Source organism: Antennarius striatus, chromosome 4, assembly GCF_040054535.1.
Source record: "Antennarius striatus isolate MH-2024 chromosome 4, ASM4005453v1, whole genome shotgun sequence".
NCBI classification, from domain to species: domain Eukaryota; kingdom Metazoa; phylum Chordata; class Actinopteri; order Lophiiformes; family Antennariidae; genus Antennarius; species Antennarius striatus.
The window spans coordinates 1,871,577-1,887,059 of NC_090779.1; the positions used below are offsets into that span (position 1 = coordinate 1,871,577).

The 15,483-nt window shown below is 47.3% G+C and overlaps 2 protein-coding genes across 3 annotated transcripts in view; both read right to left on the reverse strand.

Annotated features, from left to right (window-relative positions):
* The window catches only part of LOC137593437 (uncharacterized), a 215,649-nt gene that overhangs the window by 575 nt on the left and 199,591 nt on the right, over nt 1–15,483 (reverse strand). The gene's annotated exons all lie outside the window — the stretch shown is intronic.
* Nucleotides 4,949–5,700, reverse strand: LOC137594240 (growth arrest and DNA damage-inducible protein GADD45 beta-like). Its single transcript, XM_068313591.1, has 4 exons — nt 5,657–5,700; nt 5,453–5,554; nt 5,141–5,363; nt 4,949–5,062 (listed from the first exon to the last, which is right to left on the reverse strand). Exons 1-4 carry the CDS (start codon nt 5,698–5,700, stop codon nt 4,949–4,951), a joined length of 483 nt encoding a protein of 160 aa, XP_068169692.1.

Sequence of the window (15,483 nt, forward strand, 5' to 3'; positions counted from 1 at the left end):
GTGATGGGCAGGTTTGGTATCCAGGAGAGGAACGCAGAAGGACAGATGGTAGTTGACTTTGCAAAAAGGATGGAAATGGCTGTAGTGAATACTTTCTTCCAGAAGAGGCAGGAACATAGAGTGACCTATAAGAGTGGTGGTAGGAGCACACAGGTAGACTACATCTTGTGTAGACGGTGTAACCTGAAGGAGATCAGTGACTGTAAAGTAGTGGTAGGTGAGAGTGTAGCCAAACAGCATAGGATGGTGGTGTGTAGGATGACTCTGGTGGTGAGGAAGATGAAGAGGGCAAAGGCAGAGCAGAGGACGAAATGGTGGAAGCTGAAAAAGGAAGAGTGTTGCATGACTTTTAGGAAGGAGTTAAGACAGGCTCTGGGTGGTCAGGAGGTGCTTCCAGATGACTGGACAACTACAGCTAATGTGATCAGGGAGACAGGTAGGAGAGTACTTGGTGTGTCATCTGGAAGGAAAGTAGATAAGGAGACTTGGTGGTGGAATGAGGAGGTACAGGAGTGTATACAGAGAAAGAGGTTAGCTAAGAAGAAGTGGGACACTGAGAGGACTGAGGAGAGTAGACAGGAGTACAGGGAGATGCAGCGTAAGGTGAAGGTAGAGGTAACAAAGGCCAAACAAGAAGCTTATGATGACTTGTATGCTAGGTTGGACAGTAAGGAGGGAGAGACTGATCTATACAGGTTGGCAAGACAGAGAGACAGAGATGGGAAGGACGTGCAGCAGGTTAGGGTGATTAAGGATAGGGATGGAAGTCTATTGACAGGTGCCAGTAGTGTGATGGGAAGATGGAAAGAGTACTTTGAAGAGTTGATGAACGTGGAAAATGAGAGAGAACAAAGACTAGAAGAGGTGACTGTTGTGGACCAGGATGTAGCAAAGATTAGTCAGGATGAAGTGAGGAGGGCATTGAAGAGGATGAAGAGTGGAAAGGCAGTCGGTCCTGATGATATACCTGTAGAGGTATGGAAGTGTCTAGGAGAGGTGGAGTAGAGTTTCTGACTGGGTTGTTCAACAGGATCTTAGATAGTGAGAAGATGCCTGAGGAATGGAGGAGAAGTGTGCTGGTGCCCATTTTTAAGAACAAGGGAGATGTGCAGAGTTGTGGCAACTACAGAGGAATAAAGCTGATGAGCCATACAATGAAGTTATGGGAGAGAGTAGTGGAAGCTAGACTAAGGGCAGAAGTGAACATTTGTGAGCAGCAGTATGGTTTCATGCCAAAAAAGAGTACTACAGATGCAGTATTTGCTTTGAGGATGTTGATAGAGAAGTACAGAGAAGGCCAGAGGGAGCTGCATTGTGTTTTTGTAGATCTGGAGAAAGCTTATGACAGGGTGTCCAGAAAGGAACTGTGGTATTGTATGAGGAAGTCTGGAGTGGCAGAGAAGTATGTTAGAGCAGTGCAGGACATGTATGAGGACTGTAAGACAGTGGTGAGGTGTGCTGTAGGTGTGACAGAGGAGTTCAAGGTGGAGGTGGGACTGCATCAGGGATCAGCTCTGAGCCCCTTCTTGTTGCTATGGTGATGGACAGGCTGACAGACGAGGTTACACAGGAATCTCCATGGACTATGATGTTTGCAGATGACATTGTGATCTGTAGTGAGAGCAGGGACCAGGTGGAGGAGAAGCTAGAGAGGTGGAGGTTTGTCCTGGAAAGGAGAGGAATGAAGGTTAGCCGCAGTAAGACAGAGTACATGTGTGTGAATGAGAGGGACCCAAGTGGAAGAGTGAGGTTACAGGGAGAAGAGATCAAGAAGGTGGAGGATTTGAAGTACTTAGGGTCAACAGTCCAGAGCAATGGAGAGTGTGGAAAAGAGGTGAAGAAGCGTGTCCAGGCAGGATGGAACGGGTGGAGGAAAGTGTCAGGTGTGATGTGTGATAGAAGAGTTTCAGCTAAAATGAAAGGAAAGGTGTACAAAACTGTGGTGAGACCAGCGATGTTGTTTGGTCTAGAGACAGTGTCACTGAAGAAAAGACAGGAGACAGAGCTGGAGGTAGCAGAGATGAAGATGCTGAGGTTCTCTCTGGGAGTGACCAGGATGGATAGGATCAGGAATGAGTACATCAGAGGGACAGCACATGTTAGAGGTTCTGGAGATAAAGTCAGAGAGGCCAGACTGAGATGGTTTGGACATGTCCAGAGGAGAGATAGTGAATATATTGGTAGAAGGATGGTGAGTTTTGAACTGCCAGGCAGGAGGCCTAGAGGAAGACCAAAGAGGAGGTTTATGGATGTAATGAGGGAAGACATGAAGGTAGTTGGTGTGAGAGAAGAGGATTCAAAGGACAGGGCTAGATGGAGGAAATTGATTCGCTGTGGCGACCCCTGAAGGGAAAAGCCGAAAGGAAAAGAAGAAGAAGAAGATGACTAAATGTGACCAATGGAGGGTTCAGAGTCAAAGGGGTTTAAAAGTAAATAATCAGGTTATCACAATCCGCTCCTGGTTTTCCTCTCATCCGCCCAGCTCTACCTGCCTTCCACTCCCACCTCATCAGTGCAACTGCCTTCACCTGTGTTTCCTCACCTGATTATCACCTGCCTGTTCAGGACATATACCCTCCCATTCCTCTCAGTCTCTGCCAGATTGTCATAGTATCATGCAAAGCTCTCTCGCGTTGATCTCCGGACTGCTTCCTCGGTTTCGACCCTGCCTGTCTTCAACCAGTCTTCCTCGTCTCTGCCCCGGTAAACTGACCAGCCTTCTGTCCTTGACTACTCTGCCTGCTCGTTCCCTGTCTGATACCTGTCACCTGGGATTCCTGTTTACTGAGACCGTTTTTCTGGAATATTGCTGCCATTCTGTGCGAACCTCAGAATAAACTGTTGGACTATTCCTGATCTGGTCTCAGTCTGTGCTGTACTTGGGTCCTACCTCTGACCCGTTACAGTACAATCTGGCCATAAATGGATCCAGCACAGGTTGATCACCGGATCTCCCGGATGGAGGACGTGCTTGACCAGCTGGTTGAGAATTCCGTTGCGGCTGCAGCAGAAAACCAGCAGGTTCTGGCACAAGTTCGGTGTGATGTGGCAAGTCTCCACGCCCGCACCCAGGCCCTGGGGCTAACACCGTCTGTCTCACCGGGAGCCACGTTCTCGTCACCTGCCTCGGCGGGCGCTGCTGCTCCGCCGTCCACCTCAGCGGGTGTCGCCGCCATTCCACCTTCGATCCGGGAGCCTAACGTGGGAGCACCGGAGCGTTATGACGGCGATCCTGCCACCTGAAACGCCTTTCTCTGCAACTGTTCCATCATTTTTTCCCTCCAGCCGCTCACCTTCTCCTCGGAGGAGGCTAAGGTGGCTTACACCGTCAATCACCTCACCGGGCGGGCACGTCTGTGGGGCACTGCGGAGTGGCAGAGAGGGACCCCCGCCTGTCGCTCTTTCCGGTCCTTCGCCGACGAGCTCCGGAAGGTTTTTGGTACCGGACCTCTGGGGGCCGACGCCGGGTGAGAACTGCTGGATCTGGTCCAGGGCAGCCGTTCAAACAGAAATGTTTGAATTCGTTAGAAAGTTTCTAAATCAAACGTTTCTGTGACCCAAGGAACTGAAACGTTTTTCTCTGGTGCTTTGGCGCCACCTGCTGGTTGTATCAGGATCGTCCTGGAGGATTTGAACGTTCTTTCATTCTTCAATTGTGTTTTAATCTTGTTTTTTGTTCGTCGATAATCCTAAAACCTCCAGGAGAAAAACGTTTCTAACTCCTTTCTATTTTTACTTGAAAGTTTTAGACGTTTTGAAGGAATGAAGTTAAAGTTCGTTGACATTAAAGTAGTTTTACAGAATCCCGTGAAGGTCCAGTGGCAGAAACGGACATCACGGACCGTGGGAGGGGGCTGGGGAACACTCTGTGGAGAAGGAACGTGTCAACACATCTATGACATGTTCTAGATCAGGGGGTCAAACTCATTTTCACTGGGGGCCACATCAGCATAACGGCTGTCCTCAAAGGGCCAGATGTAACTAATAAATGTAACTCAATGTAATCTAAAATAAAGGAAACTTCTTCATGTGAAATAACTCTGAATTTATTACTTTTTCAAGTAACAGTTACACAGAAAAACATGTTTGCTTGTTGTTCTACTATATTTGTTCTATTATATTTGTCAGGTTATGAAACCCACAGAACTCCATCAATCAAGGATCAAAACTATGCCAGTGCATAAAGGAAAACGGGTCCTGGAACGACCCGGACTGATCTACTACCTCCCCCAGTCCACCAGGCGTGATGACCCACGACCCGCATTCCACACCGACAGAGACAAAAGGTTTCAGTGCGTTAGTCTGACCCCTGTGGCTCCATCAAACACACACTCTCATCACCTCGGACCCCCCAAACGGTGGAGTGACGTGAAGATCTGAATGAACAACTTAGTCTAGAAGATGACGTCACTCTACGGGTCAGGGTCCAAGAGTCGGAAAGCACTTTGTTCATTTTCAAGCATTCATTCCGACATCAGAACAGAACCGATCAACACGTGGATTCTACCAATCAGATCAGGATGTGTTCCAATCAGCTGGTGATCGATCAGTCTGTCTGTCAATGCAGGCAACAAGAAGTGATGGGAGAACGTGACGTCACGTCAGTGGATGAGGTCAGAAGGCTGCAGCTCAGGTGACCTCGTGCAGTTCCTCCGTTGGTGGATCAGTCGGGTCACGTGACTGCAGGTCCATCAGGTGACATCAGCGAGGGTCTCTCCTCTCTGCGGGACCGGGACCTCCCGCGCACTCATCCTGTCCTCCTCTTCCAGAACCGGTCCGGACCGGCGGGTCGAGCCCGCATCAGTCACCCGATCAGGCGGCGGAAGTCTCCGGTTCGGTCCGGTCCCGTCTCAACGCCCGTCGGTCTCCTGCGGTAGGAGGCCGGCTGCGTGGCCCGGTCCCACTCGTTCTCCCCGCTGACAGCGGTCCAACTCGGGTCCGGTTCGGCTCAGCCGTCCTGGAGGTCCAGGTGTGGAACCCACAGGCTGCAGCAGCGGTTCTCCTCGAAGAAGCTGCCGATGTTCTCCAGGGCCGGACACCGGAGCGGCTGCACCGGGGGGTTCTGCAGAACACGGAGGAGAGGGCGGTGACACTCCCGGACAGCCGTGACGTCACCACCGTGGAGCCGAGCTGGACTTACCGTGACCAGGATGCAGTGCAGGTCCCGGGGCTCGTCGCCGTCGCTGTCCCCGGTGTCCCGCTCCAGGACCCGGGCCAGCCGTCTCACGCCGGACACCCTCAGGATGTTGATGTCGTTCTCGCAGCAGAACGCCTGCAGCAGCGTGACGTGGATCTGCAGCGCCACGTCATCTTCATCCTCCTCATCCATGGCGAGGACGCACAGAACCACACTGTCCGGATCTCTGCGGGGGGGGGAAGAGGAGCCAGGCCGGCTTGGTGTCAGGCTTTCAGGAGAACATCAGGAAACCGCGCTAAAGACAGAGACACTCACGCAGTCAGGAGTTTCGCGGACTCGTGGACTCCCAGCGTGACGCGGTCCTTCTGCTGAGCCGCGACCAGCAGCTCCTCCAGAGCCGGACGCAGCGTCTCCATCCTGCAGACACAGCGGAGGTCAGGAACCCGCAGAAAGAGCGCACAGCTCTGCGCCAAACACCGACGTTCTCTCCAAGAAAGCAGCTGAGCGTCGTTAACCTACCTGTTCTCGTTGCTGGTGGAGCCAACGACCTCCTCCAGAGTCATGGTCAGGTCGCTCCAACAGTCCGGCAGATAATCCACGGGAGGGACTGATGCCCACGGCGGAGAGGCTGCTGTCCCGCTAAAATCCCGGAATCGAGTCCGAACGAGCGTCGATCCGGATCGGTGCAAAGATCCTTCAGAGTCCGTGAAAAGAGGAGCAGAGGCTCAGGTCCGGTCCGGGATGCGGGTCTCACAGATCTGCTGCAAACTGCTGAGACGCTCCACCTGGAGCCGCTCTAAGCGGCAGGTGTGGCCCCGCCCCGCCCAGCCGCTCGCTCTCTGATTGGCTGTCCCGGCCTCACCTGGACACGCTTCCTGTTTACCATCGTTCTGTTCACCTGAGTGTGAAGATGAAACCAATCAATAGACCAATCGATACCGGTCAACACAAAGACAGAAAACAAATCGCTCCTTTAATAGTTTCAATAAAGAAACTTTGAGTTTAATGAAGAGGAAAAAAATCACTTCAAACTGAAATAAAAATGAATTTAGGGAATAAAAGATTTATGAAAGTATAAAAACACTGAAAGGGTTCAAATTCAACTTTAAATATTGGGAAAATTTCAAAGAGAAATTCAAACGTGAAATTTTAAATTTAAAACATGGAATTCTGTGAAATTACTTTACAAATTGAGGCTTCATTTTTCTTTAATAACTCCTTAAACTCCTAAATTACTGAAAAAATTTTTAAACTTGAATCCAAGAACGGAAACTTCAAAAAAGTCGAAAAACTAAATAAAATAAAAAGATAGAACTGACCTGGAAAAGGTTTATAGAAAAAGTCAAATTTAACTGAAAAGTTTTAAACTTTTAAAAGTTGAAGTTCAGTCATTTCGTTTTTAAATGTGAGGGTTTCGTTTCTGTGTGAAACGACTCATGGTTGTCATTAATAAAGTTTTGTGTGAGTGTGAAGATAATGAAATACATCAGGACATGACCCCCGAAATCTTTCACTCTTTTTTAGACTTTCTTGTAGTTTTCGGTCTTGGATTCAAGTTTAAAACATTTTTTTCAGTAATTTAGGAGTTTAAGGACGTATTTCAGTAAAAATGAAAGCAGTTATCTGCTCCCCACAATAAAACCTCAATCTTTTAACAAATGACAAGGAATTTAATGTTCTAAATTTAAATTTCTCCTTCTGAATTATCGTCTTTAACTTTTCCCAACATTCAAACTTTACCTTTAACCCTTTCTGTGGTTTTGTACTTTTATACTTTCATAAATTTTTTTCCCCCTAAATTAAATATTTCTTTCAGTTTGAAGTGGGTCTAAGATTTCTAAATAGAGTCTCTTTGAATTAAGAAAGCAAAAACAAAGTTTAGATTAAAGATAGAAATGACCTGAAAAAGATTTAATGGAAAAAGTCAAATTTAACTGAAAAGTTTTAAACTTTCAAAGTTGAAGTTGAATTTAGAGATAAAAGATGAATGAAAGTATAAAATTATAAAAAGACTGAAAGATTTCTAAATAGAGTCGCTTTGAATTAAGGAATAAAACAAGTCTTAGACTCAACCCTTTTTGCTCCACGGACCGGTTTCATCTCTGACATTATTTTCACGGACCGGCCTTCATCGGCTGTGGTCTAATAATAAATCATCGCTGTGGTTTTATGTCAAATGCAGACAACAACAGACAAAAACAACATTTTGTTCATAAATTATTCATGTCTGGACACAAAATGATTTATTTAAGAACGAAAATCCGTTTTAATCAGAAATAATTAGAATAACAAACTCGATTCAAGTTACTGCGCTGATGAGGTTCATTTTAAATACAGTGACTAATAATCAGTTCCTTCAACGGAGGACACATATCGATCATTTCTATATCAAAGGGTGAACAAGTCGATCAAACAGAGACGATGACACCTGAAGTGGGTTCTGGGGGGTAAAGGATGGGCCCCTGCACCGGGGCCCCTGGACCGGCAGCTCGTGTCCTGGATGCATTTCATTATCTTCACACTCTTTGATGTGTGGATTGAAATCTAAAGGTTGAGGCAGGAAAAGAACTTTATTGATTGATCATTGATCAATAAAATAATGCATTGCATATTATTCCATCAGAAACTTTCATCCTGCATTTTCAAATATGGAAATCTGTCCATGAAAGGATCTGATGCACAAGTCACATGACCTGTGGGCGTTTTAATTGTAATCTCTGAACTGTGATTGGCTGAAGGCCCCGAACACGAATGACTGAATAGAATCATGTCTTCATACCTGAGGAGGATCGTCTGAATTCATTCAAACTGAATAGAATCAGTTTCTGTTTTCTATTAATCTATTGTTGTGATGTTTTTATGTTGATCACATGACTGATGATCTACTGATTGTGAATCAATGACACAATCAAAAGTTTATTAATGACAACAATGAGTCGTTTCACACAGAAACTAAACCCTCACATTTAAAAACTAAATGACTCAACTTCAACTTTTGAAAGTTTAAAACTTTTCTTTTCTCTTAAATTTGATTTTTTCCATAAAATCTTTTTCAGGTCAGTTCTTTAATCTAAAATTTATTTTGCTCCTTAATTCAAAGTGACTCTATCTAGAAATCTTTCTTTGTCTTTAGACTTTCTTGAAGTTTCTTTTCTTGGATTCATGTTTTAATTTTTTTTCCAGTAATTTAGGAGTTTAAGGACTTATTAAAGAAAAATGTAGCCTCAATTTGTAAAGTAATTTCACAGAATTCAATGTTTTAAATTTAAAATTTCACGTTTGAATTTCTCTTTTAAATTTTCCCAATATTTAAAGTTTAGTTTTAACCCTTCCAGTGTTTTTATACTTTCATAAATCTTTTATTCCCTACATTCATTTTTATTTCAGTTTGAAGTGATTTTTTTAAAGGTAAAGTTTGAATGTTGGGAAAAGTTAAAGACGATAATTCAGAAGGAGAAATTTAAATTTAGAACATTAAATTCCTTGTCATTTGTTTAAAGATTGAGGTTTTATTGTGAGGAGCAGATAACTGCCTTCATTTTTACTGAAATACGTCCTTAAATTCCTAAATTACTGAAAAAAATGTTTTAAACTTCAATCCAAGAGCGAAAACTACAAGAAAGTCTAAAAAAGAGTGAAAGATTTCGGGGGTCATGTCCTGATGTATTTCATTATCTTCACACTCACACAAAAGTTTAGAACACTAACCTCGGGTGATTTTCACCCACACAATTCTTGTCATGTGATTTTCACTGTGTTGCCATTGTCTGAGTTCCATGGGTCCTTGGGTAGCTTCAAGCTGCTCACTGATGTTATTAATTGTATGTTTGTTTCCCTCCTCCCATCCATGGTTTTTTCAAGAGGCATGTGTTCGGGTGATTTTCACCCGACTTTAGTGATAGAGGGTAACATATTTTACGGTTCGAATATACCCAACGTGAGTGTTAGTGTGTTTAAATCAGGCATTTTTAGCACTTTGCAATGGAAACAACCTTCAGGCCGGCCACATTCCCTGCCCCATTTCATCCACAGCTGTCATCCTGACACCAAAGACCTAACTTTGGTGTCCTTCCATGACACAGCATCAAAAAAGAAGCTTGTCCTACTCTTTGTCATCCTTGCACACACAACCAAGTATTGGACCCACTCACAACCCAGACGTGATCAAATTTTACAACCAAACAAGGGAGGTGTTGATACTTTCGACCAGATGTGTGCTCAATACAGCTGTGGAAGAAACACCAAGAGGTGGCCACTGTGTGTGCTATATGGCATGATGAACCCTGGTGTGATAAAGTCATGGATCATTCACAAGGAGAATGCCATGAAGAGAGGTGACCCACAAATGAAGAGGAGGCAGTATATGCAGGCTTTGGCAATGGCACTCATCAAGCCATGGGCACGACACAGGTGTCATGTCTGCCATCGACCAGTGTGTCCTCGCCATCACTACCCTGCCTGTACCAACTGCATGTAAGGCATAAGGTAAGTTAAAAGTTGTCCCAGAATTTGCATGTAATCCTTAACTAGTATAATGTCTGTGAATAAACATCACTTAATGTTAATTTCCAAGGAAATTCATATAGTCAAAAAAATTTGGTGATTTTTTCCCTCTCAAAAAAAGCCATTTTTTATCTCACTCTCCCACAGTTGTCAATGATGCAAGAAGACTGTTCCTTCACCAGACAAGGCTCACAGGTCCTAGGAATGGGTGGACCAAAGAACAAGTTCTTAGCTCCATTTTTTTTTTGGTTCTGAAATTTATCGGTCAGGATGACCTGTTTTTTCAATAATTTTGCTGCCTTTTTAAAGGGTCCACCATGGTACCTTTTTTAAAATGTATGTGATACTGCATATTTTGAAATTAAAGAAGAGTACTACAGTTTGTCATACAGTGTTGTACTTTTACATAAACTGATGAAAACTGTATTTTATCCAGGATATTGTATCGGGTAAAATATACCCAACGTTAGTGATGGTGTTACTTATTTTAGCGTTAGTGTTCTAGGGTTAATGAATTAGAAACTGAATTAGGAAACTTTCTAACGAATTCAAACATTTCTGTGAACCAAGGAACTGAAAAGTTTTTCTCTGGTTCCTTTGGCGCCACCTGCTGGTTGTATCAGGATCGTCCTGGAGGATTTGAACGTTCTTTTATTCTTCAATTGTGTTTTTATATGTTTGAATCTTGTTTTTTGTTGGTCTCGAATCCTAAAAGCTCCATAGTAAAACGTTTCTAACTCCTTTTTATTTTTACTTTAACGTTTAAGATGTTTTGAAGAAATGAAGTCAAAGTTTTTAAACATTAGGATATTGTTTAAAAAATTATTAATTTCCCAATTGTGTGGACATTAAAGTGATTTAATCTTTAATCTTAATCTTAATTTCAATACTTGCACACCCTCATAGATTTCATCTTATATTTATTTATTAATGTATTTATTTATTTATACATCCATCCATCTTCTTCCGCTTCGTCCAGCTCCTCTGGGAGAATCCCAAGGCGTTCCCAGGCCAGCCGGGAGACATAGTCTCTCCAGCGTGTCCTGGGTCGTCCCCGGGGCCTCCTCCCAGTAGGACGTGCCCGGAACACCTCACCAGGGAGGCGTCCAGGAGGCATCCTGACCAGATGCCGGAGCCACCTCATCTGGCTCCTCTCGATGCGGAGGAGCAGCGGCTCGACTCTGAGTCCCTCCCGGATGACCGAACTTCTCACCCTATCTCTAAGGGAGAGCCCGGACACCCTGTGGAGGAAACTCATTTGGGCCGCTTGTATCTGGGATCTCGTTCCTTCGGTCACGACCCATAGCTCGTGACCATAGGTGAGGGCAGGAACGTAGATCGACCGGTAAATCGAGAGCTTTGCCTTTCGGCTCAGCTCCTTCTTCACCATGACGGACCGATACAGAGTCCACATCACTGCAGACGCTGCACCGATCCGCCCGTCGATCTCCCGTTCCATTGTACCCTCACTCGTGAACGAGACCCAGAGACACTTGAACTCCTCCACTTGGGGCAGGATCTCATCCCCAACCTAGAGAGGGCACTCCACCCTTTTCCGACTGAGGACCACGGTCTCAGATTTGGAGGTGCTGATTCTCATCCCAACCTCTTCACACTCGGCTGCGAACCGCTCCAGTGAGAGTTGGAGATCACGGCTTGATGAAGCCAACAGCACCACGTCGTCTGCAAAAAGCAGAGACGCGATACTGAGGCCACCAAACCGGACACCCTCAACGCCTTGGCTGCGCCTAGAAATTCTGTCCATAAAAGTTATGAACAGAATCGGTGACAAAGGGCAGCCTTGGCGGAATCCAACCCTCACAGGAAACAAATCCGACTTACTGCCGGCAATGCGGACCAAACTCTGACATCGGTCGTACAGGGACCAAACAGCCCTTATCAAGGGGTTCGGTACCCATACTCCTGAAGCACCCCCCATAGAACCCCCCGAGGAACACTGTCGAACGCCTTCTCAAAGTCTACAAAACACATGTAGACTGGTTGGGCGAACTCCCATGCCCCCTCAAGGACCCTGCGGAGGGTGTAGAGCTGGTCCACTGTTCCATGGCCAGGACGAAAACCACACTGCTCCTCCTGAATCCGAGATTCGACTTCCCGACGGAGCCTCCTCTCCAGAACACCTGAATAGACCTTGCCAGGGAGGCTGAGGAGTGTGATCCTCTTGTTGTTGGAACACACCCTCACACCACCCCAGTCTGCCAATCCAGAGGCACTGTCCCCGACGTCCACACGATGTTGCAGAGGTGTGTCGACCAGGACAGCCCCACAACATCCAGAGCCTTTAGGAACTCCGGGCGGACCTCATCCACCCCCGGGGCCCTGCCACCGAGGAGCTTTTTAACCACCTCGGTGACCTCAACCCCAGAGATAGGAGAGCCCACCTAAGAGAACCCAGACTCTGCTTCCTCATGGGAAGGCGTGTCGCCGAAATTGAGGAGGTCTTCGAAGTATTGTCACCACCCGTCATCCATCTGTGAACCATCCAGCCAGTGCAGCTCAATTCAGCCACCCCCACCAAACAAAGTTAGCCATCAGTCTTCCCCAATCACAGCAAATCAAAGTCTGCATCCTAACACTTTTGGCAACCTGTCACCTGTAGAGCCTGACCACAGTTATTTCCACAGGAGGTTATCTTTTGATAGCAATCTCTTTCTTCCTTCAGATTCAGAGAGTGAGCCTGAACCTGGGGACCCCCATGACCCTTCCTTCTACAGCAACACTTTGGACGAATCAAATGCATCTTTTCCTGACATTTCTGTGAATATGACATCTTCACGCTACACACCAAACACAAACATGTTGGTAAAAAAACCCAAAACTTATTGTATTTTGTGGGGAACCTAAAACAATTGTTCACCCACTGCCAACTGTGTGGAGCTCCTGTGGTGCATTCTGACCTCAAATACAGAGGTGCACAAGCCATTTTTGTAACCACCTGTATGAAACACTGCAACTTCACATGGAGATCGTCTCCTGTGCTGAACAGAATGTCTAGCATTAACATCCTCCTGCCTGCTGCTACCCTGTTTTCAGGAAACAGCTATGGGAAAATTCACCACTTGGCTCAATGTACAAACTTCCAAGTACCATCACTCCAAAGATACTTCAATGTGCAGAGGTCACTCCTTTTCCCACAGATTTGGGACACCTGGAATGAGGAGCAGAAACGAGTCCTTGGTTTGCTTCTAGAGCAGGAGAAGACAGTGATGTCAGGCGATGGGCGGTGTGACTCGCCCGGGTACAGAGCAAAATACGGGACGTATACACTGCTTGACTCTACAACTGACTGTGTGGCAGGCTTCACAGTCATCCAAGTGACGGATGTCACAAGTTCCACAGCTATGGAGAAAGCTGGATTGCAACAAACCCGTGACAACCTTCTACAACAGAATGTCAAAGTTGACACAACTGTAACTAACAGACATCTGGGTATTGAGGCTTGTATGAGAAAGCAGTATCCCAACGTCAAGCATCAATACGATGTGTGGCACTTTGTTGAAGCCTTGCTGAAACGATTGACAAAAGCTGCCAATAAAAAGGGTTGTGAGAAACTGTTCAAGTGGATACCATGCATCACCAATCATGTATGGTTCGAAGCAGCACAATGTAATGGAGATGTCAACCTACTCAAGGAAATGTACCTCTCCATAGAGCATCATGTGGTCAATCGACATTCTTGGAATGGGCAGGACGGGGACATGTTTACTAGACGTGCTCATCTTCCTATCCCTGATGATGAAGCTCGCCGTACCAAATGGATCAAGAAGGGCTCTGCAGCTCACAAAGCACTTTTTGTAAGTAATATAATATTATTATAATATTAATCATGATTTCACAATCTCCAAACATCTGCCTAATTGGCGATGTAACAGAAATGGCCTTACCTCACGCTCAGTTACAGCCCACACTTGTAGCTCTTGCCATTGCCAAGAAAACCATTTTGGTCAATTGGAAAGATAAAAAACCCCTAAACATCATCCATTGGTTGAATCTCCTCATTGATCGTATTTGGCTTGAGAAGATATCTGCTGCTTGAAAGAAACAATTGGCATCATTTACAGAGAAATGGTCTCCATTTGTTAGATCTTTAAATATAAATCTATAGCTCTCTCTTGTGTGTCAGCGTATGCCTCCATTCTCACACATCTGATATTTTTCTGAACATGCTGTCTGCGCTCATGATCTGATGACTAACTTATGTCTCTTCTGCCATCTTATAGTTGAATGATGGATCTGGGAGACCATGGATGTGTGCTCGCACTAGGGGACCCCTCTACAGCTACGCTTGGTTTGCTCTCTGGATCTCCTGGCACCTCGCCCTGGTGGCTGTTGTATCTGTTGTCTTGCCTTTTGGGACCTGGGGGTGCTGAGTTCCTGTGGTCTCCGGGGATTTGGGGGGCGCTGTGCCTGTCTCCTCTGGGGCGCTCTGGGTTGGCCTTTGGGGTGTGGGGTGGAATGCCCCTCCTGTTGCTTTGTTCTCCCATCTCTGTTCCGCTTCCTCCTCGTCTCTCCTCTAATTTCTGCCCGCCCCGTCTCGTCCCTCTCCTGCCTTGTGGGGGCTGGGGCCCCTCCGCTTCCTTGAGGTTGACTGGGGGGTTGTGTGTTCCCTTTCGGGGTGGTGGGCGGGTTTGGGGTGGGGGTGGGCGGAGGGATGACACACCCTATCACACACTATCTGGGTTCGGTGGGATTCTGGGCGGGCCGTGGGTTCAGTCTCCATGTCGCTGTTTGTGGTGGGGGGTCTGCTGGGTGCTGCTGGGGCTGTCACGCTGCTGGCTGGTGTGGCTGGCTGGAGGTCGGGCTCTGTTGGTGGCGCGCTGTTGGTCTGCTATCCACTCATGGGGCTGTTTCGTTGGGCCAACTCTTGACCTTTGGTCTGGCTGGTGGACTGGTGATGGCATTGGAAAATGCCTCAGTGCGTCGGGGGTGAGCTGACTGCTGGCTGTTGGCGGTGGTTGGTGGCCATGTGTTGCGATGCCGGGATGCCAGGCCTGGTATGGGTGGCTGGCTCGTGGGCGGTGTGGCCCCGTTGGTTGGTTCAGTGGTTGGTCGTGGAGGAAAGAGGTGGGTGGGGGGGGTTGGGGGCTGGCTGTTCGGCGGCTGCCTCCCCTGGATGGTGTGGTGGCTTTGGGCTTCTCGCTGGCCTTGGTCCTGCGGGGCTGGCCCTCTGTGGCCCGGCGGCCGGGCCTGGTGGGGCGGGGCATGCTTTGCCTTCATTCCCCTCTGTGGTGCCGTGGTGCGTCTCTGGGGTGTTGTTGTTGCGGGACGGGTTGGTGGCTTGGGCCGATTGCCGGTTGGTCATCGGCAGCATTGGTTGACACCAGGCACCTGTAGTCTTGCCGGGGCCCTGGTGGTCGTGGCCGGGCCGGGTTGCGGGCTCGGGCTGGTTGGCCAGCTGTGATCCTGATCCCCCTTACACCCCTGTTCATGTGGGCCGGGCCCCCACCAGATTGCCTCCTAATGTTCACTACACATATGTCACACTGCACGATACATGATAACTTTTAGGCACATGCAGGGCACAGTTAGGGCTTTGGGCATGGATGGGGGTGAGGGCAGTGGGCTTGGTTGTGGGGTGGATTGCAGTGCTGTAGGGCACTGCATCCTCTCCATATACACCTCACTTGTCGGTCATGGCCATTGATTCGCCGCGTGGTGATGGTGACCTGGGGTGTGGCGCTGCGGATCTGATGTGGGGATGGGGCGATGTGTGGGCCGTCTGACCTGGCATGGGAGTCGGGCTACGGGGAGATGCATTTGGGAGCGGAATGGTTGCTGGGCGGTTTGGCTTCTCCCACGCGGACCATGTCTCCCATTTACCT

Bases quoted from the DNA above. Each gene is read 5' to 3' on its own strand.
- LOC137594240 (XM_068313591.1), bottom strand. From the start codon at position 5,700: ATGACTCTGGAGGAGGTCGTTGGCTCCACCAGCAACGAGAACAG. The intron at 5,555-5,656 runs GTAGGTTAACGA...CTGTGTCTGCAG, and splicing joins TCCACCAGCAACGAGAACAG to GATGGAGACGCTGCGTCCGG. The intron at 5,063-5,140 runs GTAAGTCCAGCT...CGTGTTCTGCAG, and splicing joins TGCACTGCATCCTGGTCACG to AACCCCCCGGTGCAGCCGCT.